General features: G+C 46.6%; 4 protein-coding genes across 5 annotated transcripts in view; 2 read left to right on the forward strand and 2 right to left on the reverse strand.

The window, feature by feature from the left end:
* LOC143357941 (headcase protein-like) overlaps positions 1-21878 on the reverse strand; it is a 237343-nt gene that overhangs the window by 122494 nt on the left and 92971 nt on the right. The window lies entirely within an intron of this gene.
* LOC143357749 (facilitated trehalose transporter Tret1-like) lies at positions 4091-7472 on the reverse strand. The gene is made up of 6 exons (XM_076794329.1): positions 7150-7472; positions 6696-7052; positions 6376-6632; positions 5557-5811; positions 4592-4763; positions 4091-4496 (listed from the first exon to the last, which is right to left on the reverse strand). The coding sequence occupies exons 1-6, from the start codon at positions 7220-7222 to the stop codon at positions 4222-4224; spliced, it is 1389 nt and encodes a 462-aa protein (XP_076650444.1). The 5' UTR covers positions 7223-7472; the 3' UTR covers positions 4091-4221.
* On the forward strand, positions 11479-21749 carry LOC143358140 (uncharacterized). Its single transcript, XM_076795057.1, has 6 exons — positions 11479-11784; positions 11869-11999; positions 12123-12220; positions 13869-14062; positions 20647-20888; positions 21266-21749. The coding sequence occupies exons 1-6, from the start codon at positions 11733-11735 to the stop codon at positions 21395-21397; spliced, it is 849 nt and encodes a 282-aa protein (XP_076651172.1). The 5' UTR covers positions 11479-11732; the 3' UTR covers positions 21398-21749.
* Positions 12229-16266, forward strand: LOC143357931 (venom serine protease inhibitor-like). Its single transcript, XM_076794656.1, has 3 exons — positions 12229-12555; positions 12820-12947; positions 13460-16266. Exons 1-3 carry the CDS (start codon positions 12504-12506, stop codon positions 13553-13555), a joined length of 276 nt encoding a protein of 91 aa, XP_076650771.1. The 5' UTR covers positions 12229-12503; the 3' UTR covers positions 13556-16266.

Raw genomic sequence — 21878 nt, forward strand, 5'->3', positions numbered from 1 at the left:
AAAATTAAGGGAATCCACTCTAGAAGTTTGATTGTTCGTATCTCCTAAATCAACTAATTTTTTAGATGCTTTCTAAATGTTTGAAAAATTTAGAGACACAGAAATGGAAGAACTGGAGGATTGAACGAATCAAAAATTGAGTGACTGAAATACTGGGGAAGAGAAAAATTGAGCAACTGAAAAATTAAATAAAAAATAGCAGAAGCGAATCCACAGTGCCCACAACCTAAATGTCGAAGACAAAAGCCCCGGGCTTGCCCACGATACAACTCTTAGAATCTCCCACCTGAATTCTTAAAACTACCTGTCGGATCGTTTCGTACGGTGACACGGTGACCTGTCCTCCTTTCGCGTCGGAGTCAGGATCATCGTCTCGTGGAGTGGGAGTCATAATCGCACACAGCGTGCGTGTTTCAACATGCGGGAGAGAGAGAGAGAGAGAGAGAGAGAGAGAGAGAGATCGGCGCAAAAAATCGCGCTCCCAACACGCTTTTCGGGTCCGGCCGGCGCGCGCGAGTGCGAGAAGAGCGAGTTTGCAGCGATACTGAGCGGAGAGGGCATTGCACCCGCGGTGTAATGGTGCAGTGTGCAATCCGATGCAGGAGCGACGAGGAGAAAAACGGCGAGAAAGAGACCGAGCGAAAGGGGACACGCGCTGCTCGCGCATCTGCGCGAACGTTCGCGCCGTCTGCGAGCCGATCCGCGAGCGGAACCTTGGAGAAGAGCGTGGATCGCGTGTGTGTCGAATCGAGATGTTGGTCCTGTTCGAGATATCGACCGAAGAAAAAGTCGAACCAGGCGGTTCGATGCTTGCATCCTCCAAATTAAGTCACATCCACCAATTCCTTCAAGTTGAAACGAATTTCCTTAATAACCAGCTTACTACTGCTGAATGATAAAAATTAAAGGGGCTTTTAATTTTTCGAGCCTGCAATTTTTTAATCGCTCAATCTTTCAAGCCTTACACTTGGTGGTCAGGCTCCCAATTCTTCAGTCACTGAATTTTTCAGGCCCCTAATTTTTCAGTCCTTTAATCCCTCAGCCCTATTGGTCCTCCAATTTTGCAGGACACCAGAAAAATTAGTTGTTATGCCCCGAATGACAAAGAACTATGTACCAGAGGCAAGTATTGGTTTCAGCAAATATTTGTGCGCCGAGTCACCAGAACTGCAGGGGGAGTCCCGTGGGTGTGCACGGGGTGAAAAAGCAGAATTTTCCGGGAACGCGAACGGCAAGTATAATAAAATGGCTCGCCGATGGGATAGTGAGTGGCTTGGTACCACGTGAACGACGAGACGAGGTGAGACGAACTGCCGGTGCAGAGACGAGGATGGAAACTCGCCGTTCATGAAATATACAACAGACGGCTCTCGAACGAGCGACTTCGGACTGGCTCTCGAGTAATCGACTGGTCCGGCACGCTGCAAAAGGACACCGGGACGCAACCGGCACCCGGTCAACCAAACTACCTGGTACATCTGCATCGTTTTCCTCCAATTGCAGTCCCTTTTTACAGAGCACGTCGTTTTAACAAAATTCCGCGCGATCCTCTGAACGTGCAAACGAATCTGCAAACTCTTAGTCTGCTTCAGGGGGACAACTAATCTAACGCAATTGTCTACTTAAGTGCCATGAAAAGATGAGTGACGTTTTAGTCTCCTCGAAGAATGAAAAGAAATTGTATTAAATATTTTCTATTTATTTTTACCAGTAAAATCATCATTCACTCTTTTAGGGTTCTCATAAGTCTGTACAAAACAAGATGGCTACTGCGTGCGCCATAAAAGAAAGCCACGATGGACATTCTCAGAGCTAAACTATTTATAAAGAAAACAGTTAATTATTTTCTTAAGCTTTGAACTCTTCATAAAGAACTTGATCTTGCTCTTCCTATTAATTGCTTCGTCCAAAATCGAAATCTATCGCGATAATTGAAGTCTCCGGCTCAACTTCGTCGACTGCTAATCGTCAAAAAAACATGATCGCCACATGCTGTGCAAAAACAGCCAGAGCTGCCACCCTGGGCAACAAACCTTCGTCGACCTCACACGATCGTCAACGGACTAGACGCTTTTATTCGCGAAGGTCGGAAGGACCCGTCCACGAAAAACGATCTCCAAGCATCGCCCACGATCGCAAGAAGACCCCGGGTTCTTCCCACGAAGAAAGAACCGCCCCGTTCTTGCGTGAACACGCGAAAAACTCGTCTGGCGTACTCTCGTCTCTCCCCCTCGCTCCTCTCGATCGCGGGGCGGTTTCTTGCTAAGCTGGCTTTCTCACGCGCGCTTTCGGTTTCACCAGCAAATTTATTCGGTGGCGGTGGTCTCTGTTGCGCGGGGGGCCACTCCTTCGAACAGTCGAAAGAAACACACGTAGAGGATCGAGAGATCCCGCCCGGAAAGTGGACACCCTTCGCGATCGTGCCGAATAAGGACTAACGGGACGGCTCGGCCCGGCCCGGCCCGGTTTCTCGCGATCGATCTGGAAAAATAATCCTCGTGTGCTCGTTCCGCGGACCGACGACGGCGTCGAGCTGGTTTCGACTCCCCCCACGAACCATTCGAACGTGCACGAGAGGCCGGGAAGACGAGGAACGAGACGAATATTTTGCGGACGATGAAAAAGAATTCCGAATTACCGAGCAAAGTTAGGGTAACTGGAGACCGTGGAAACGAAAGTGTAAAGTAAAATGGTTCATGTCCCTGTTAGAAATATTTTTTATTTCGTGTAAAGTACGATTTTAGGGATATTCTCTTGATACGAGATATTTTATTGTACAAAGAAATTCAAAGTTCCCTTTGGGGAACGATTTTACCCTATGGAACTACGGCAAAAATAAAAAATGTAGTGAAGGAAGGAATGCACTATAAGTTACAAAGTTCCATAATTTTGCAAATGTCAGTCAGTCAGCGGTAATAATTGCTACCGTCGTATAATTCGCGATTTTCATTCTCACATCAGGCGTGAAGAAGAGGATTAGCGCCTCGCGCGGAGCGGAAAATCTCCATGGTGGCCGACGATAGTGGGCGAGAACATGATCCTGAGGCTCGACCCTGACGAGCAAAGGTTTGTAGCCAGCATCCATTATTAGGCCGTCGATACGAGCAGCTACTACGCTTCATAAATATAAATTCGAATGTATAATCGATGAAAGCGAACGCCTACCGAGCGACGCCAGCTGCATCACAAATGCACCGCGTTGAGAGGGAGTGAGAGAGAGAGAGAGAGAGAAACACCGGCGCGGAGGGTCATCGTCATCGTCATCGGCGGACGCGGGGAACCCAGATGAATCCCTGATTCGGTGCACGCGGCCTCGCGGAATCGTTAAACGATCGTGGAACGCGTTAATGAATCGCTTCTCGAGGAGAACTGGTACCTGTAAGCTAGTTTTCGTAAAACCGAGAACAAATTCGACGCTCTCGACGTAAGTGCTTCTCGGGACCATAAAGGTGACCTTCGACAGCTTTCTAACGAGTTGTTCCACGTGGAAAAACTTTCTACTCGCTTTCCACTCGACCGAGAAGCTGTCATCGAGAGGATCGATCAGTCATCCGTCGTTACTCCCTGATCGATCAGGCTCGCTGGCTATGAAAGACGCGTCCCGCTATAGATACCTCGTTGTCCGGCTGATCTACGCGATTTTCTCACTGTACTTGGGCGGAGCCTGCGCCCGTGCATTGTTGCAGATTGCTACAAGGACGGGAGCCGCGTAGTCGCGTGGAAACGCATTGTTCAAGCTCGCACGCGATCGTCGGGTTCAAGTTTAAATGCAATCACGCGCGGTGGTCCGAATGGAAACATTTATGGATGCTTTGGTATGAATTTTGACATCTGAATGAAATTTTTACTGAAATATACGAAAAAACTGAACTTGTAGCTGATTGTATACGATTTAATATATTTTGTATTCGTTTGATCAGGACATCTTAAATTCAACTTCCGAATGTGCTCAGCGTAAATTATTTATTTACTAAAATATAAAAATATTTATGGAAGGTAAAGAGAGGTAAGAGTAAAATATTTATGATAGGTAAAAGGCTCTCAATTTTTGAGATCCATAGTGATCCTTAGAAAGCAATACTCGTGGACAAAGCATCGGCAAAGTGAGCTGAACCATTGTACAGAGAACACTCTTCGATCTATAAATTTAAACTTGAGATGTAACCGTGATCAACATTCGAATGCTGTGATTGAGCACGGATTTCCATGATTTCAAGTATACTAATTGGCGCTCAGGGTGCCGAACTCCCGCTGTATTTCGTCGAATGTCTTCCCCTTGGTCTCGACCATGCAGAATATGACGAACACCACGCTCAAGCAGCAGATCACGGCGAAGAAGAACAACACAAGCGCGGTGCCAAGAGCGTCGACAGCAGAGGAGAAGGACATGGTCACGAGGAACGCCAGCGTCCAGTTGAAGATGGCAGCGAAGGACGCGGCCACTCCCTTCGCGTTCGGCGGGAAGATCTCGCCCATGTAGGCCCAGGGAATGGGACCTGCTCATCTCGGAGGTTACATAGTCACGATCTCTTCCGTTATCACGGCGCATTATCTACCTACAATAGGATGGGCTACCGTACGGGCTACTAACCAGAGCCGAGGCAGAACGCTAGGATGTAGACGCAGGCGGAAAGGAGCGGTAGCCAGGACAAGCTGTCAGCTGTTGCGGGATTTTGGTCTTTCACGATGAAGAAGATGCCCAGCGCTACCAGGCAGAGGCTCATCACGAACGAGGACACGGCCATGAGGATCTTTCGACCCAGCTGCAACGACGGTGTTCGTTTTACTCGCTATAGTGTTGCAATTGCTGTTCTTTCCGAGCTCGGAACGCTGCGCTAGATGACACTCTGAGAAGGTTGAAATCCGCTCTATCAGATGGGTCACTAGTGGACCAGTGGTAGGCTCACTGGTCATTTTTAACCCAGCTGCAACGGCAGTGTTCGTTTTATTCGCTATACCGAAGCGATTGCTTTATATTTAAGATCGGTGCTCGCTAGATGGCACTTTAAGATTTTAACGATGCCATTATCATAGTTCATTGAAGGACCATTCTAATTGGCAGACTCTCGGGAGCCAGTCAATTTGAACCCGGCTGCGACGATAGCTTCCGTTCCATTCGCCATGCTGACGCAATTGCTACCGATTCATCTTTGATGAACGCTGCGATAGATGGCACCTCGGGATTTCAACGATTATCTCAGGTGGATCGTTCGATGGGACATTTTAATTGGCAGGGCTCGGAGAGCCAACCGTTTAGTCCCGGCCACAGTAATTTTCATTTTATTCGTCCCGCGATTACGATTGTCGCTGCTTCCTCTTTGAACACGCAGCGCCAGATGACAGTCGGAGATTTCAACGATGCCTCTACTCTCTCAGGTGGTTCGCCGTTGGAGCATTCTCGTTGGCAGGCTCCCGAGAGCCGGCCATATTAGGCTCGGCTCCGGTATCGACAGCCTCACAGCCAGCAAATCGCTGGTAAACGAGCGCAGAGTTCGGAGCGGAAAGGCTAGCTGGCCGAGAGGAGAGCCGTGTGTGAGCTCGACTCGATACGACAACCTGATCGATCAGCGCGGCGGAGATGACGCAGGCGATCACTTGGACCACCGCGAAGATCACCACCTGCAGCAGGGAGTCCATCTCGACGCCGGTCTGCTTGAAGATCGTCTCCCCGTAGAAGATGATCGCGTTGATTCCGCTGAATTGCTGCGCGAACATCAGACCGAGCGCGACCGCCATCGTCCTCAGCAACGGAGGCTTCGCCAGCGACAGCACGTTCACCGTCTCCTGGGTTCTGTTCCTCTCGATTTGCTCCTGTCGAGTCCCGGGATTCTTATTCGACGATGAAGAGGCCAACGGCGTAGTTGACTTGGTCGAGTCTTCGGCCAGCATCGAGCGAAGAGGACCACCGCGGAGATTCTACTACTGATACATGGATTTCGTAAGGCACCGGAATTGTATCGAATTCTTCTTGAAATGTGAATTCTGTAAATCTTTTTACTGTTTTGAATGTTTATTGAAATCGCATAAAATTTGCTCTCTGATTATTATCCTCCTCACTCGATGCTAACCCCGACACTGTCTCAGGTCTACCCTGAGCTCGCATTGGTAACTCCACGTGAAACAAAGGGAAGAGAAAGGTACATTTCGTCATAGATCCATTTGTCTGTACTATGATACAGACCCCGAATATTAGAAGGTAGAATGTTCCCTGTCCTAATAGACGTAGATCAAGCTTATGTGCTTTGAAGCTCCGCTGGCATTGTTGCTGAAGATACAGCAACTAGAGCGACTGTACCGTAAGCCTGTTGTCCTCCCTCTACTACCGCCTTCATGTTCCCTTGACCCAACTCTAAATTACCAAAATTCTCCACTAACTTTAAAAGCCGTGATCTCAGGATTGATATCAAAATCCGGACCCCTGAAGAACCGCATGGAGCTCATGGCAGCCTCCATATTGTCCTTGGCTATATAGTACAGCGGACTCTCAGGCATGAAGAACATCAGCACAGCGAACAGAATAGGAGAAATGCCACAGAGGATCGACGTAGTGACGACGCTCCTCGAGTATCCGCAGCAGTAAGCATACAGGACTCCGATCACCAGTAGCATTTGAAAGAAAACTCCCAGTGTTCCTGTCACCGGTTTGCAAACGATTTAGGATGGTTCAGGTGGAGGTTCTGGAAGGTGGACCTTACCTCTGATCTCTTTCTCAGAGATCTCTGCCGAGTAGATCGGCGCGATGACGCAGAACATACCGCCACAGGCGCCGGTTATCATTCTACCGGCGACCACTATCGGTACCACGGAGATGCTCGCCGCGATCAGGACCCAGCCAATCACGAAAGGAGGCACGAGATACATCATCGTCCACTTGCGACCGATCTTATCGATCAGGAACGGCACCACGAGCAATCCTAAAGCCGCTCCTAATGGGAACAGCGATGCTACCACATTTGTGGAGATGGATCCGTACCCGTGGTCGCTTTTCAGAAGCTCAACGCAAGGCGCGCTCCATCCGAGGCCGCAGCCCAGTGAGAATCCGCCCATGCAAGCTGAGAAATTTATATTTCACGCGATGGATGATTCCCACTCGTGGAAATGGAGCGAAATTGGCTGTTTGGATGAACTAGAGAAAAAGAATGGGAGAACCTGCACTCGCGCCGAGGTACTGAGGAAATCTTCTTCTGAACCGCGTTTTGAAACGATGCTCGTCCTCCGCCATTTTTACATATTCCTTCAGTCGTGCCTCGATAAAAGACTACGTTCCGATGGTTCTAACGACGGAACTTCGCGCCGTACAATTTTCAATATTCGTCCCTCTCGATTCTGGGAAGACAGCCAGACTGTTCTGACACTTCATTTTCCACAAGATCTAGATGCTTGGAATCGTACAGAGAAAAACGACTGTTACTTTCAATTTGAGCACAGTTTTCAATCGACATTGCGTTCATCGAGCAATTCTAAACGAACAAATTCACCGACCCTTCTTTATTAAATTTCGCCTATCATCTCCGCCCCTTTCAGGGACTAAAGTATCAATTTTGGAGGTGATATACGCGGTCTAGATCGCCGATCGAAATCCTTGATCCCCGAAACGACGGAACAGGAGTCGCCGGGGGGATCAAACGGCTCGCCTAAGCGCGACGAAAAGAAAACGATCGTCGAACCCGACAGATTCTCGCGCTCCAATAAACCCGAGCCAGGTCCTCTGCTAAAGGCTGGTCCTCAAGGGCGATACCTGCGGCGGCGACCGTGCCCTCACGACGAGGTAATAGGGATAAGGTCCCTTCCTCACGCCCGGTTACTTCGGCTAACGACATTCAAATTCCATTAGGGCAGCGCGATGTGCGGCTGACAACTTTCGGATTACAGATCGACTCGCTTCTCTCTCTCTCTCTCTCTCTCTCTCTCTCTCTCTCTCTCTCTCTCTCTCTCTCTCTGAGTGTCTCTACTGCGGGAGAGGAGAACCCTTGTCGGGATAATGGCGGAGAGTGGAAAAAAAGAGGGACAGATACGCGAAGCGCCGAAGAAACGGCGATTAAATCGCCGAGGTGTTTGAACGAGTGCATCTACATTTTAAATGTCTCGGCCGTCGATCTCCGAGATCGATCGGCTCCCCTACAAGGTCCTCCGACCTGGCATTTTGTTAAAAATAATATATTTCAGCGTCCGACATTCGATGTAATATTCCAATTGTCATATCGACGTGTACCGGTCATGTAATTGTCGAAGAAATGTATTTCTGCGTTCTCGAATCTTCTTTTTGAATATGTTGGTGCTCGAGCTGGTAAAAAAAATGACGTTCCTTCGGGTTCAGACGTTTATTGGACACCTCTTGGTTCCAGACACAGTGATGTCATCAGGTTATCCGTTAACCAGTTTATTATGCTAACGATGTTAATTTCTTTGGTGACTTCATCGTTTCATTCAAATGCCTTCTGTGAACTCGCTTATGCGACAAATCCGATTATCGTCGTGAATTAAGACGGGAGATTGGACTGTCAATCATTAGACGAACTGGAAGTTGTCTTAGTCAGCTGCGGGTGACAATAGTTCCACGAACGTTCTCTGGATTATCTAATGAAAACTCGACAACCTCTGAAAAAGTGAACTACTTTTTCCACGAGAGCTGATTTTCCTGCAAAAACAACAGGAGCCAAACAGAAATTTCCTTCGTCTTTTAATAATTTTAGTAAGGTTATAGAACGAAGCTCTTGAATTCTTTTAACCTTCTCGATTTTTCCCATAAATGCATAAAATCCTACTCGTCATCGAACGCACAACCCAACCGAGAGAACCCTCAGCAAAACGTAGGTAATGGTAACAAAAGAAAACAGTAAGAATAAAACGTTCCCATCGGTTTATTGAGAAGCACATCGATCCGTTCTCGAAATAAGGTCTCCGCTAATAACGAGACAGACAAATGCAATCTGGCATCGGTTCGGAACGCTCGTCGTTAGGTTCGATATAGGAGAATGTGGCAGATGCTTCTCGCATCTATTCGCCCGACAGGATCCGAGAGGGAGAGGGAGAGGGAGGGAGAGAGAGAGAGAGAGTCGTCTTCAGGACGAATCGAAGAAACGATAAAGTATATGGAAGACGATCAGGCCCTCTCTCCGATCCGCCTTTCCGATACTCCATGACGAGGATCGTCCGCGGAGGGAGCTCCAGATGCCCGATAACGATACATAAGCGGACTATATACATGTATACGCGAGCCGTGATCGAGCGTGTCGTTATGCGGCGAGGAAAGAGGATGCACTGTCTACGAATGAAATCCCCCAGCCTCCGACCGGAGAACGATAAGGGAATCCGTGCAATCTCTCCGCTGGAAAAAGAAACGTCGCCGCGTAACTGAGCAGCGTATTGTTCACCCCGTGGGCGAAAGAACCTCGCCATTCGCAGAGACAAGCTTACCGAGAATGGCCGGGTTCTGCGAATTTTTTTCTGCCACTTTCCATCAACCCGATGATACTCCGTTCGCAGAAATGGGCACGCTAATGGCCAACCGGATCGGAAATTACCGACGCCTTTGGTTAACCCTCGTACCCGCAGAACCATTTTTGTTATATAACTCATTTTTATGAGTGTCCAAAATACTGTTCGGTAATTCAAGTAATATTAATCGTCCCCCAAAGATTGTTTCTTACAAGCAACTCCTATTATAAATTGGATCGAAAATGCATGTTTGTGGAAAATATGCGCATTTTATAAAATGTAAGTCGATTGAATACACGCCTTAAACCTTTGCACTCCTTTGTCGAGCGAGACTCACTGTTTAACGGGTGTTTACAAAATTCCGGAGCGCAAGGGGTTAATAATGATCGTGAAAGAAATTTTACACGGGATCTTCCACCTCCTCGATAACCGTGTGTAGATGCGACTCGATAAAATTCCATCTGCTCGCAGGTTGAGGATTGCGAATCGAGACTGCGAAATCGCACGCGACGCATCGCGTGCGCGCCCAGTGGCCCTTTTCTCGCCTCTGGAACGCGTCGTTTTCATTCGCGTCGGGTCTCCCTATGTCTCTCCCTTCCCCCTTTTATCGGCCAGCCACCGGCGGGAACAACCATTTGCATATAAATATAAGTAAAAAGTGTATTTGCATTTAAATGTCCGTCGCGGGACCAGGGTTCGTTGGGTCCCCGGCAGGAAAGTTCGATGACATTCGATCGAAAGTTCGCCAGCCGAGCTGTTGCAAGGCGACAGTTAACGACCGGGAGACAAATGAAGACTTCGAGGGCCAGGGGAACGCACAGACACCCTCTCTCGATCAAATTGCTTAATTAGGGGGACACTAAATCATTGGTAACTATGCCCTTATGAAGTCTCGACGGAGACTTCCAAACTTTCGAAAAAAATTGCTTTAATTCATTGACAGGGAGATGATAATTTTCTTAAGGACTTTATTGGCAGATTGTCTTCGTTGACAGAATAAACTGTATATTCTGTTTTTTTTTTTTTTTCGATTTCACGTACTACGGACTTTTGGCATTAGTCAATTTCAGAACCTACTGGATCTCAACACGTGTGCAAACAATTCTAGGCGAAATAATTTGATTCGCCTTATCTCTAAGCAGAAAGATCGCAATGTAAACTCGGGATGAAAATGAGAGGTATAAAAACAGGCTCCGGGGATGATCGACCGACACAGAATAAACTGTGGCGGAACTAGGAAGAAGAACAATGCCTCGTTACGTTCTCGTTTTAGCTCTCTTCGCTGCTGTCGCTCGTAAGTGATCCATTTTATTTATTAACGCGAGTACTTCGGCGAGAAACGATTATCGAAAAGCAGTACGAAACTGACTTGTTCCATGATTGCACCTCGATATTTGCGATGGGTTTTCTTGAAAAAATCTTTGGAAGGAATAATATCTTGTAATCAATTTTCTACAATCTTCGGTGAGTAGGGATGTCCTAACTTTGAGATTTTCGTGCAAGTTGCAAGCCAGGAGAGTGCAGAGAATGGCAGCAACAGTGTCAGCTCAAAGAAGAATCCAGATTGTCCGGAGAACGAAGAATGGGCGCTTTGCGGAAGTCTCTGCGAATCAAGTTGCCATGACATCGGACCAGTAACGTGTCCACCTATCGTAAGTTCCTAAAATCGACAACCTAATTCGACGGTACCCAGAAACATTCTGTAACCTCATTCTTTAGGCATGTTCTGAATCGACGGCTGGGTGTCGCTGCAAAGACAAATTCGTCCGAAATAACAAGGAACAGTGCGTCAAACTTGCACAATGCGAGAAAAGCTCTACGAAAAACTAATGGATCATTTGCTTCTTCTATGTATATCGTTATAAATCTGTAGCCGTGCCTATAAGAAAGATAAATAGATTTCACCAGTACGACTTGCCGACTTTCTTTCCATCATAATTATATTAAATTACCGTGTGATAAGTGTTAGAAGTTAAACGTCGTGATTTAAAGGCTGAGAATGATTAAAGACTTCGGCCGAGCGTCGACGCGGACAAATGAATCACGTTAGCCGTAGCAAAAATTATTCTTGACGCCGGTTTTACACCGAATGCTAATTTCCTGGGAACTATTTGCACAGCCTTTGCATTCATTATCCGAGTAATCTCGAAGCCGGCGTTATCTCGAGCAAAGAAACAGACATTGTCGGAAATTTCCATGGAAGCCAGAACTATAAAAACCGGTAGCTCGAAAATGTTGGCTACTACAGGCCACTCGACGTTCGCAGAAAGCGTAAAGGTTTCGAAAATTTCGTCATGCTTCGTAAAATCGTCGTTCTAATGGTGGTTATTCTCTTGGTGGCTACTGGTGAGTCTCAATGTACATAGTAATTTGATTTCGGTACACCGCTGCGCTTAAACTTCGTACGAACAATTGAAATAATTCTTACAGACGCCAAAAAAGTCACTACTCCCAAACCACCGAAGAAATGTCCCAAAAACGAAGTGTGGTCCTGGTGCGGGAAGGTTTGCGAACCCGATTGTGGGATTTTGCAACCTGGTTGGACCGTCTGCCCGAACTTCGTAAGTCTTACAAAGAGGAATCGTCCCCTCCGAGACTAAATTAGACTCCTCTACTATTAAAACTTTAATTAAACCCCACCCTTCGCCAGGCAAATTACTCTCGCGACTCTGAATCTGTTGCAGAAGTGCACGGACAAGACAGGAGACTGCAGGTGCAGACCAGGACTCGTTCGGAACGAGAAGCACGTGTGCATCGACCTGGAGAAGTGCAAAAATCGCCAGTAAAAATTCGCGTCGATGTAACTTGCCCAACGCGGATAAAATAAACAGTTTTCAACAGTTGTGTCCTCGTGAATTGTTTGCGAAAGAACGATAACGAAACGCGACGGGTTCGTTGGCATTTCGTCCCGAAGCGTACGAATCCTTTCCGCGAGATATTTGCGCAGCTTTGCATTAATCAACCCGCGGTATTTGCATAAAGACGCGAGTATAAAACCGTGTCGGTGGAACGTTCTCTCGCAGCTCTTCGGAGTCAATAATAGTGACAGAATCGAATGATTTACGATGGCTCGGTGCGCTGTTGGTCTTGCGCTTCTTGCCTTGGTGTTGGCCGTTCGTAAGTTTCTATTCGAGATTTTAACGCGTGACTCTTGGTTGCGAGCCTCGGGATTGTCTCTAAAAATTAATGTTCCCACTAATACATTAAATTAACCATATTTGCAACTGCACGGAACTTCCTATGAAATACACCGAGATAAAGTTGCCATGATAAATCTTGACTGTCCAGCTTCTTGCTTGGTCGAATAAATTACTTCAATTTTACGGTACTTTTATTGTAGCCAGCGTGTTAATTTTATACCGGGACTTGTTAATTAAACAGTAGCTGCAGGAGCAACTTCATCGACGAAGGAAAAGTGTCCTAAGAACGAGATATGGTCGTGGTGTGGGAGAAGATGCGAGCCGACTTGCGAGATCCCCGAACCGACAGAGAAAACCTGTCCGAAGCTAGTAAGCAAATTGACGTACATAATTCCAATTGGATATATAAATTAAGTGTCTGTAAAACCTCGACCACCGAGCTCGACCACCGGGCTCGATACATCGAGTTCAGGTTCCATTCGATTACTAATTCGATTAGCTCCGGTATTTCATTTTCCAATTATTGCAATCCAAACATCCTTCCGTAAGCAATAGCGATTAAGAATGAATAATTTTTTATTTTCCGTAGTAGCAGTTATAAATTTATTGGGACTATAAAGATATAAATAGAGATGCCTACAGTGTATTTATGATTAGCATTTATCAATAAGAAACAAGTATTCTTTAACGCTAAACCTACCAAGGATTAACAAATATTAAATATTGCCTTACAAAAATGGCAACTCTAAATGTATTGAGATTCTACTATTTTCCATAAATGAATTTTTATAGTTTTAACAATTGTAAAATATAACATCGGTCATTTTGACCGTAGTTTAGTGTTGAAAACGCTGCATCTGAAAATGAAAAACTCGTTGCAGGAATGCAACCCCCTGAAGGCAGCCTGCAGATGCAAGGAGAGCTACGTGAGGAACAAGCAGAAAATCTGCGTGCACCTCAAGATGTGTAAAAAATAGAAACCAACCCTTTCAGTGAAAAAATCTCGCGAATCGTATCGCTCCGGCAATCTGTAATACAACCTGAAATCCGATCCCGAAGAGCGACTAGAGATCAAGACCGCGAGATATAAACGCGACCTGGAAGTGAAATCGATTTAATGTCTTATGGAATCGACTTCGATGTCCCCGCACGAAGCTACCAACGCGATACACGGCTAATTGCAACATGAAACATAATATACACGGTCTCGAAGCCGTTCGGAGGCGAGTTGTTCCACTGCAACACTGTGCGCAGACATTCTAGCCAAACCGGACTCGATTCTCGGTGCAGCAACTTCCCCTACGAGTTGCAAATACGAAGGGAAAGTTCGCCAGAGCCTGGAACAACCTTCCACGCATGCCAACTCGAATCTCCACAAGAAGCAGACGGAAAATTGTCCGACGAATTCCAAGATGGCGCGCGCGACGCCGCAACAATATCCCGGAAGGAGTGGGAAGGAACGTCGATTCGGGAACACGAGGCTGGTTCGGACAGCTTCCGCGATCCGATAAGATCCAGAATATATCATCGATCTCCGTATACTTCGGCAGACAGTTCCATTCGGGAGACGCGTCCGCGGAGATCGCATCGCGGGAAATGCGGAGCGCGTCTCCGGGGAGAAACACAAAACGCGTTAGACAGCCCAGATGGCTTTTGGAAACTGATTCGATCCGAGCACTGGCGTCGTACGTGCTCGATACTGTTTTATATCCACGTCGGAACTCGTACAAATATTTTCTGCCAGCTATCTGCACGGGAAGTGTCAAATTTCTTTTACTAATCAGACCTAGGATTAGTCATTTTTTTTTTTACATTGTTGCAACTTTTATTATTGGTCGTAATTTTTTTGTTAGGTTGTTCTAACATTGAACTACACGCGCGAAAATTTTTAGTAACGTGCTTCGATTGTTAACGTATTTAAAAATGATCAAAGAACTAGTGCCTCCATGTTGAAATTTTTGGGCTGGAGTAGGCCTGAGCCGCCTCTTTTTGGTAATTTTTTTCACAGGCTTCTACTTTTTATTTTTGCTGGAAACTTTTTTGCAGGTTAGTTCGAACCCTTAGGTACATATACGAAAATTTTCGGGAACATGCTTCGATTCATAACGTTTGTAACAAATGACAAATTGCAAGTGTCTGGGCTGATGACTTTTCTAGGAAGCCTCGGAAACCACTTCCGCTTTTTATTTCTGCTGGAAAATTTTCTTTTTAGACTATTCTGAACCCTCAGCTACAAGTAGAAAAATTTGCATGCAAGATGCAAGAGCCTGTGTGCTCGTAGAAATTCTAGAGTGCAGAATGCATCTGGCGGAGACACTCTGACTGTCTTGCAAGTCTCGGGACGGGGGAAAGGATGCAGCAGCGTGAAAAAAAACTGCAGGACAACGTGATGTCGGGCCGTGGAATCGTCGTTCGCCTAGGAATTGGCTCGTTAGCATGTTCGCGCGAGCCGTGGGGGCATAATGACAACAATAATGCGCAAAGGCGAGGAGCAACGTCTTGCTAACGACGTCTTGGAGGCATGGACGCGAATCAACAATTTATTGTCGGCGGTACGGAGAGAGCGATCGATACCGGGCGCAGGCATTCCCACGTTGATACTGAAATCTATCCGTTCCGTTGTCTCCTCTGTTCCCCGTCCGTGCGTCGCGAGACTTGATTGCCAGTCGGCTGTAAAGAACGTTCGATGCATACGCGGTGCATACGCGCGGTACAGCGCGCAGCGCGATTGCAGGGGACGACGAAGGCAGCGGCAACGACCGACTTCAAGGTAGCAAAGCCACTCAGTCGACGGCTTATGTAAGGCTGTTTCGAGGTCTGCCGAGGGCCCGAGACTGCACAAGTTTCTGTCTCGCCTCTCCGCCTCGTCCTCCTGCACTCCTCTCCTTCTCGAGTTTCGAAACCGATGGATGCCATTCACGGGCCGAAAGCTGCTCCTGCCCATTGCCAAACCTCCTGCCATTCTCACTGCAGACTTCTTTTTGCGTCCCGAAAATTACTCGAGGCCTAACAATCGTCCATCCCGAATTAGTTCTTAAACGCTCCACCAAACGATCTTGAAATTTCGGAATTTTTTTGAGCACCTGAACCCCCGATTTTTTTTTAGATAAGTATTTTTGTTTGTACAAACGAAGGTTCGAGAATGTTGCTGTATTTTCTTATGACGATTGTTTCGTTGGTTTTGCTGAGAAAAATTGTTGAGGTGGCTGATGTTCAGACGAATCGAGAAAATCGAAAGTTTCTGCAACGTCATTTAATTGGTCTACGATGAGTACAGTGCAGTTTTCTTTTTTCTTTTTGTTGAAACTGATACTGTAAGAACGTTCCGCTGTGTCATAACATGCAACTTTCATGTAAATATCATTTTTACACCTAGAATGATTCGAGAGATAGCGGTCGATTTACACTTAACTGCGGACTCGCCGTGTTTACGGCTCGCCGAGATCATAAAAAGGCGAATAAAATATTCGTTCGGACAGAGTTGCATTCTTTTTTGTACTATTTAGAATCGTGTCGAATCCTGCTGGAAATAAAACTCGGTTCGAGATAGTTCGACGCAAAAAACAGAAATCTGCATGGAGATTGCGTAAGTACCTGGATTGTTTGCATTATCTCGACCGTGTGGCTCTCAATGAACTTCGCTAGGCCAACAATCGCGCCGTTAACGCTGATCGTCGAGCATTCTCATTTGCACGGACATAAATAGACAGCCTGACGATCTCATTAGATTAGCGTCAAAGTTCTTACGCGATCTCGTATTAAAATACAACAAGAAACGGAACACGAACTTTTACACAGACTTGTAGTATTGCCCAGAAAACTTTGCGCTTGCAAATCGCAGATATAAGTGATTTAGTGCGGCTGAGGAGATATTGCTCGTCACTTTGTTCCCATTTTTTAGCTGTTGCATCTCACGTCCCGATTTTCAATTGGTCACGCGTGGTCACCGTGTGCAACGAAAGATATCAATACGGTCGGGGACGATAAATCGAGGAGCCGGACCCTCTCGAGCTCCCATTTGCTCGCGTCAAATTTGTGCGCGGCGAGGTTCGAGGCTGTGTCGCAGTCGGCCGAATTGTTTCCAGGAATCCGATCGAAACGTCGAGACGACCTAATTCCAGGGGGACGTGACCAGGGACAGAGAGAGAGAGAGAGAGAGAGAGAGAGAGAGAGAGAGAGAGAGAGAGACCGACCAACCCCGCTCGCAATCGATTCTAACGAGAGAGGCTTAGGTCGGCCGATCAACCTCGTATAAATCACGGCACCCTCTCCCCACGGGGCGTTAAGGCGAACGGGAATGGTGTTTCCGATAAAAGTCACGGCTCGGGAATTCCTACCTTGGCCCCCATACGACCAGAGAACCTGGAGACATTGTTTTCCCCAGCAGATAGCCGTTGCCGGCCAAGTTGAACCACCCAGCTGCTTTCCATCGACTTACCTGCAACAAAAAACAAAATAAACTATTAGCTTCGACAAATCCATTGGCGCTTTGTACTATTATAAATCGGACACTTTTGTCACACTTTTGGGAAAGGGTTTGTGCATCTGACACCCTCATTCGTCCCTTTAAATAATTAGAATTCGTGCTGTTATTGATTCCTACAATGAGTCCCAGTACTCTTCAAGACAGAATAACTTTTTTTCAAATTGGGCCAAACGACTCTTCGGGGGAAGTTAGAAGTTTTGCTATTGAAATCGTGGAGGGACTGGCTGAATTTAAAATGTACGAAAGGCCAAGACACCCGAGAAACAGAACAAGGATGCCGAAGAAACAAATTCTTTGCCGAACAAACGCAATGGATCCTCGGTTTCCCAGCGCACTAAAAGGCACGGAAACGCGAAGGAAAACGTAAATGGCGTCGCGTCCCACGCGCAAAGTCGCCGGAAACGACTTGATCCCGTAACACGCTCGTCCGCGAGGGAACTATCTATCTATCTAGTCGAAAGCGCGGAGGATATCGTGCGTGAACCGTCGGAGAGAAAAAGCTGCAAAGCAGAACACGCGGGGACCGATCCACGCGGCGGCTAATGGTAATAATAATGGCTCGGCTGCCCCTTCCGAAGAAGGAGAACGAGGAGGAGGAAAGGATCGAACAGCTTGGAGCAGCCTAACCGTGGTTCTTAGGTGCCCGCGTTGATTTACTTTTCACGCTCGAGCACTCGGGGGGCAACCGTGGATATCGCCTACTATCGGAACGACGTTTCTCGGCTCCGATCGCGCGTGAACGATATCGCGCAACACGCGTCTCCGGTTGAAAAAGATCCGGGCCATTTCCATAAAATGGCTCGAATTTAGCCGAAAATAGCCTGGCACGTCGGCCAAAAGTCGGGCCCGCAAGCATACTCGATTCAGGCACGAGTGAAAATGCGGCACAGACGACGTTCTGCTCAATCTTTGCAAATAATGCTCGCAACACACACTTGGAATTTCTACTAAAACTACTTTTGCACTATTGTTCAACTCATTTAAATTATTCAGAGAAGAAATAGATCTCGTACCTTGAAACTAACGGAGACAATTTTGCATAGAAATCCTCTGAAATTGTAATTCAATTTTTTTTTTTAACTACTAGACTGCGAATCTTCTAGTGGAGAATAAAAATTGTCTGTGCGCCTTTAATGATTCTGATAAATTTAAATTCGTTTAGTCGTGCCACCATTTCAACTTTCCTCTGTCTATCTTTGTCGGAAACGCGAAAAATTGGCAGCCCGGTGTTCGGTAACGTGTAATCAACGGAGAGATGAATTTCGCGGGGGGTTTTTTGCGATTCTGGGCCAGCGCGCGGCGTTGCGCGTGTTCGCGGATCACGCGTGGCCCATTCTTCACGGTTCGTTTCGCGGAACGCGTCCCGCGCGCGTTTTATCGGCCCGCGAGATAATTGGCAATTTCGATCCATTTGTCACGCGGCACAGACAGCTCGCGTTCGCGCTTGTCCCGTTTCTCCTCTCGCTCTTTCTGTTCGTTCAACTTGCAAACGAGCTGCGTGTCCCATAAATTGCTCCGGAAATTCTTGCGAGCGCGCGAGACTTTTCAACTCGACGACCAGACGAAACGAGCGACGAGCGACTACACGGGGTTACACAGGCGTATCTTGCCTATTCGGCTGTGCAGAAACTGGATTGTCTCCGGGACCGAAATAAACCGGCAGGAAAACGGACCCGGTGTTCTCCGAGCGGAAAACTGTCGGAGATTATCGATACAAGACGGATTTGTTGCCGAGGCTGTGGCTAATGGGCGAGCAGATGTCGACGGTGATTCGCGCCGCAGCTTGATCCCTCTACCTTGCTTCGATCGTGATTAGCTCGCGCGATAATCATCGGTATGTCTGCCTCAATGATTTAATCTGGTGCAGCAAAAATGCCGAGCCTACGTTTGCGGTTGCAAAAAATGCGTGAGTTGAAATCTGTATTATTCAACCCTCGGTATGTACTTAATTCACGTGCGATATTTTAATATACAGGAAAACACGTATTTAAGACTATAATTAATTGTATTTTCAACAATTCTTTTCAAATCCAGCCCCCAGTTTAACACGTTCTATATTCGAACACGCACAGTTCAAAAACCTGTTCGGTTAAACGTTCTGAAGAATTCGGTACGGTTTCAGAACCGTGCGGGTCGTAATCGGTATTTCAGAGGCAGATCGAAATAAAATGGAGAAAGCAAGGGGGGTGGGGGAGCCGCACGCGACTCGTACGCGATGCAGAAGACCGAAGGACTAGTCGTGTCTCTTCGTGTCTCTTCGTGTCCTCGAGAGCGGAAGGAGGCCGATCGGCCGTTGAAACGGTTTGGACCGGTTTTATTTCGCAGCGAATCCCTCGTATTTCTCGATCAGCGATCCCGTCCGTCACCGTAAAATTGATTTACGGACATCGTCATCGATGCCCCGGACCAGTCCGCTCGTTCTGCGACGCGTCGCCGTCGTTAGAAAACTAGTCGCCGGCCGTTGTAAAGCGTTTCCAAGCCCTTCCGGCGAGCAGTAATTCACTGATCCGCGATGGGGCCTCGCTGTTTTAATTGGTGTCCCGTCTATTTTTCTCGGAGCTCGTTTCTGGGAATATTAACGCAGACACGAAGCGCTATACCCGTTTGTTAACGGGTTCGCTGTCGCGTGGGCGACGTAATTCGTCGTTCACCTTTAATACGCCGACAGAGGAGCCACGAAAATTGGCCAAACACGAAGCAATCAATTTAATTAAACTATATCATAATAATTAAACTAATTGTCTTTCATTTCACTAATCAACGACAAAGAGAAGAAATTATCCTGCTCTGTGAGAACAAAGCTTGCTTGGCCGAAGCCACGTGCGAGCGATTTCTTCGACAAATTGCTAAGTATTTGCATAAACTACGCGCGACTATCGAAAACACGTTATCTCTAGAACAAAGAGTACATAACACGTGCACTGGTTTGCTCAGGTTTCGACCTCGCTATTTTGTCTGATAAAGAATTCGCCATAATTTCCGACGTACCGTTTTGGATCGTCGGATTAAAAACAAGAATAGTGGATTTTCTACAAGATAATTCGACCTAGTATCGATGATCGAGGAAACGTACTGGATGATCACGACGAGGAATTCAGCGCCGAATGTTTGCGCAGTCAACGCTTCGATAAGCTCTGCTCGAAATAGAGTACAACCCAGCCATGTTGTACAAACAGCTGCGCCGGGTATAAAAACCTTGTGACAATCGCAGTATTAACGTCAAAGACGAAAGTGGATTAGTGGATTTGGTGGGACAGTGGAGCCGATCATGCCTCGAATCTTCGTGGCTGGATTAATCGTTTCTCTGGCTGTTGCTTGTGAGTGTTCACATTCGAAAACAGTTTCAAACAATCTCCCCAGAATACGGTCAGATTTTTCATTTTACAATTACGGAAATTGTAAGGATGTAACGAAAAGAAATAAATGTTTCCGTGGCACATGTACCTCGCAATATTACGATAAAAATCGAGTCTACATAAATTGGATCCTGTCGTGTTTATCTACACTTTTAGTGATCGGTGGATCTTCGGAAGAAAAACCTAATCTCAAAATCTAAACATTCGTTTCTTTCGCATGAAACAGTGACCGCAGCAGCAGAGAATTCTACCGCCACTGCAGACGATCATAAATTGATGGAACACAGTTCGCAAAAGGTGCAACTGGCAGAAAATACGACAGAAAATCCTGCCGAAGGATTCAAGCTGAAGAATCGCGACAAGGAGCGTCGTCGTCGCCTACGCGAGTGTGGTGATCTCGAGACCTGGTCGAGATGCGGGAAAGCTTGCGAAAATACCTGCAAACGGCGCGGGTTCTGCATGGTGAAGGTAAGATTGCAATCCAAGACGTAGTTTAACACTTACGGAGCACTAGAAACTGAATATTTTATATTACTTTATGAAAATAACAAGAATGTGTCATAGTACATACCCAAAGAAATAAGTGTGTTGAATATTTCCTCGTGGACGCATCTTTACAAACTCAACAATCATGAATTAAAAATATTAGAACGCGCCGTTTTGACGGGTACCGTAAGGTGTACAGTTTGAGAATAAATAATCCAAATGTTCCAACCAAGTGAAGGAAATTTCATATTTGAAATTATGTAGACAGTAGTGAAGTTAGTGTAAAGACATTTTGTCGGGGTTGTGAGAGACCCCAGTATACCAGTTAAGGGTTAAAAATGATGTTTAATCAATTCCAGATCTGCGACAAAGAATGGGACGGCTGTCGTTGCAAGTTGGGATACGTCAGGAACCGAAAAGGCAAATGCGTGAGACCGCGAGACTGCAAAATGTGCAACAACTCGAACAAAAAATCGGCACCGAAGAAATGACACACAGCTGAGTCCACGTAAAAACTCGACTCGCAAATTGTTCAACGCGATTCTGGTTCAACGTGTTTGTTTGCCACTTCTGAACGATACGAACAAACGAATAAAAATCTAGTTGATCGAAGCGCGCAACCGTGTGCAACCGTTTTGTTTGATCCTCGATGCACCTCGGACTATACGTAACAAAAGCGAACCGTGGGGACATTTAACGTCACCGGAAAACGAAGGCAGCGTTCCCATGTTCGAACAGTTCTGCCGCTAGTTCTGACTCGGTGCGAACGGTTATCTCCGACATTTATGCTAATCGTCCTATAACTATCGTAACAATATATCATATTTATTGTCGGTGATAAGATAAGTTTTTTTATGTAATTTTTCAGCGTTTAAAATTCGGTCAAGTTGAATTTCAAATTGGCCTTCGAGGAAGTGTTTTTTCGTCGGTCGTGCGTCCTGCATACAAAGGCTTAATTGTTGCTAAGGAAAA

Source organism: Halictus rubicundus, chromosome 10, assembly GCF_050948215.1.
Source record: "Halictus rubicundus isolate RS-2024b chromosome 10, iyHalRubi1_principal, whole genome shotgun sequence".
In the NCBI taxonomy this organism is placed as follows: domain Eukaryota; kingdom Metazoa; phylum Arthropoda; class Insecta; order Hymenoptera; family Halictidae; genus Halictus; species Halictus rubicundus.

What these genes read in the sequence shown, in the direction of transcription:
- LOC143357749 (XM_076794329.1), bottom strand. Translation starts at nt 7,222, where the DNA reads ATGGCGGAGGACGAGCATCGTTTCAAAACGCGGTTCAGAAGAAGATTT. An exon ending in GTACCTCGGCGCGAGTGCAG is followed by an intron (nt 7,053 to 7,149) that starts GTTCTCCCATTC and finishes TAAATTTCTCAG; the next exon opens with CTTGCATGGGCGGATTCTCA. An exon ending in CTCTGAGAAAGAGATCAGAG is followed by an intron (nt 6,633 to 6,695) that starts GTAAGGTCCACC and finishes AACCGGTGACAG; the next exon opens with GAACACTGGGAGTTTTCTTT.
- LOC143358140 (XM_076795057.1), top strand. Translation starts at nt 11,733, where the DNA reads ATGCTTCGTAAAATCGTCGTTCTAATGGTGGTTATTCTCTTGGTGGCT. An exon ending in TATTCTCTTGGTGGCTACTG is followed by an intron (nt 11,785 to 11,868) that starts GTGAGTCTCAAT and finishes TAATTCTTACAG; the next exon opens with ACGCCAAAAAAGTCACTACT. An exon ending in GCGGGTTCTGCATGGTGAAG is followed by an intron (nt 20,889 to 21,265) that starts GTAAGATTGCAA and finishes AATCAATTCCAG; the next exon opens with ATCTGCGACAAAGAATGGGA.
- LOC143357931 (XM_076794656.1), top strand. Translation starts at nt 12,504, where the DNA reads ATGGCTCGGTGCGCTGTTGGTCTTGCGCTTCTTGCCTTGGTGTTGGCC. An exon ending in TGCCTTGGTGTTGGCCGTTC is followed by an intron (nt 12,556 to 12,819) that starts GTAAGTTTCTAT and finishes TTAATTAAACAG; the next exon opens with TAGCTGCAGGAGCAACTTCA. An exon ending in AGAAAACCTGTCCGAAGCTA is followed by an intron (nt 12,948 to 13,459) that starts GTAAGCAAATTG and finishes AACTCGTTGCAG; the next exon opens with GAATGCAACCCCCTGAAGGC.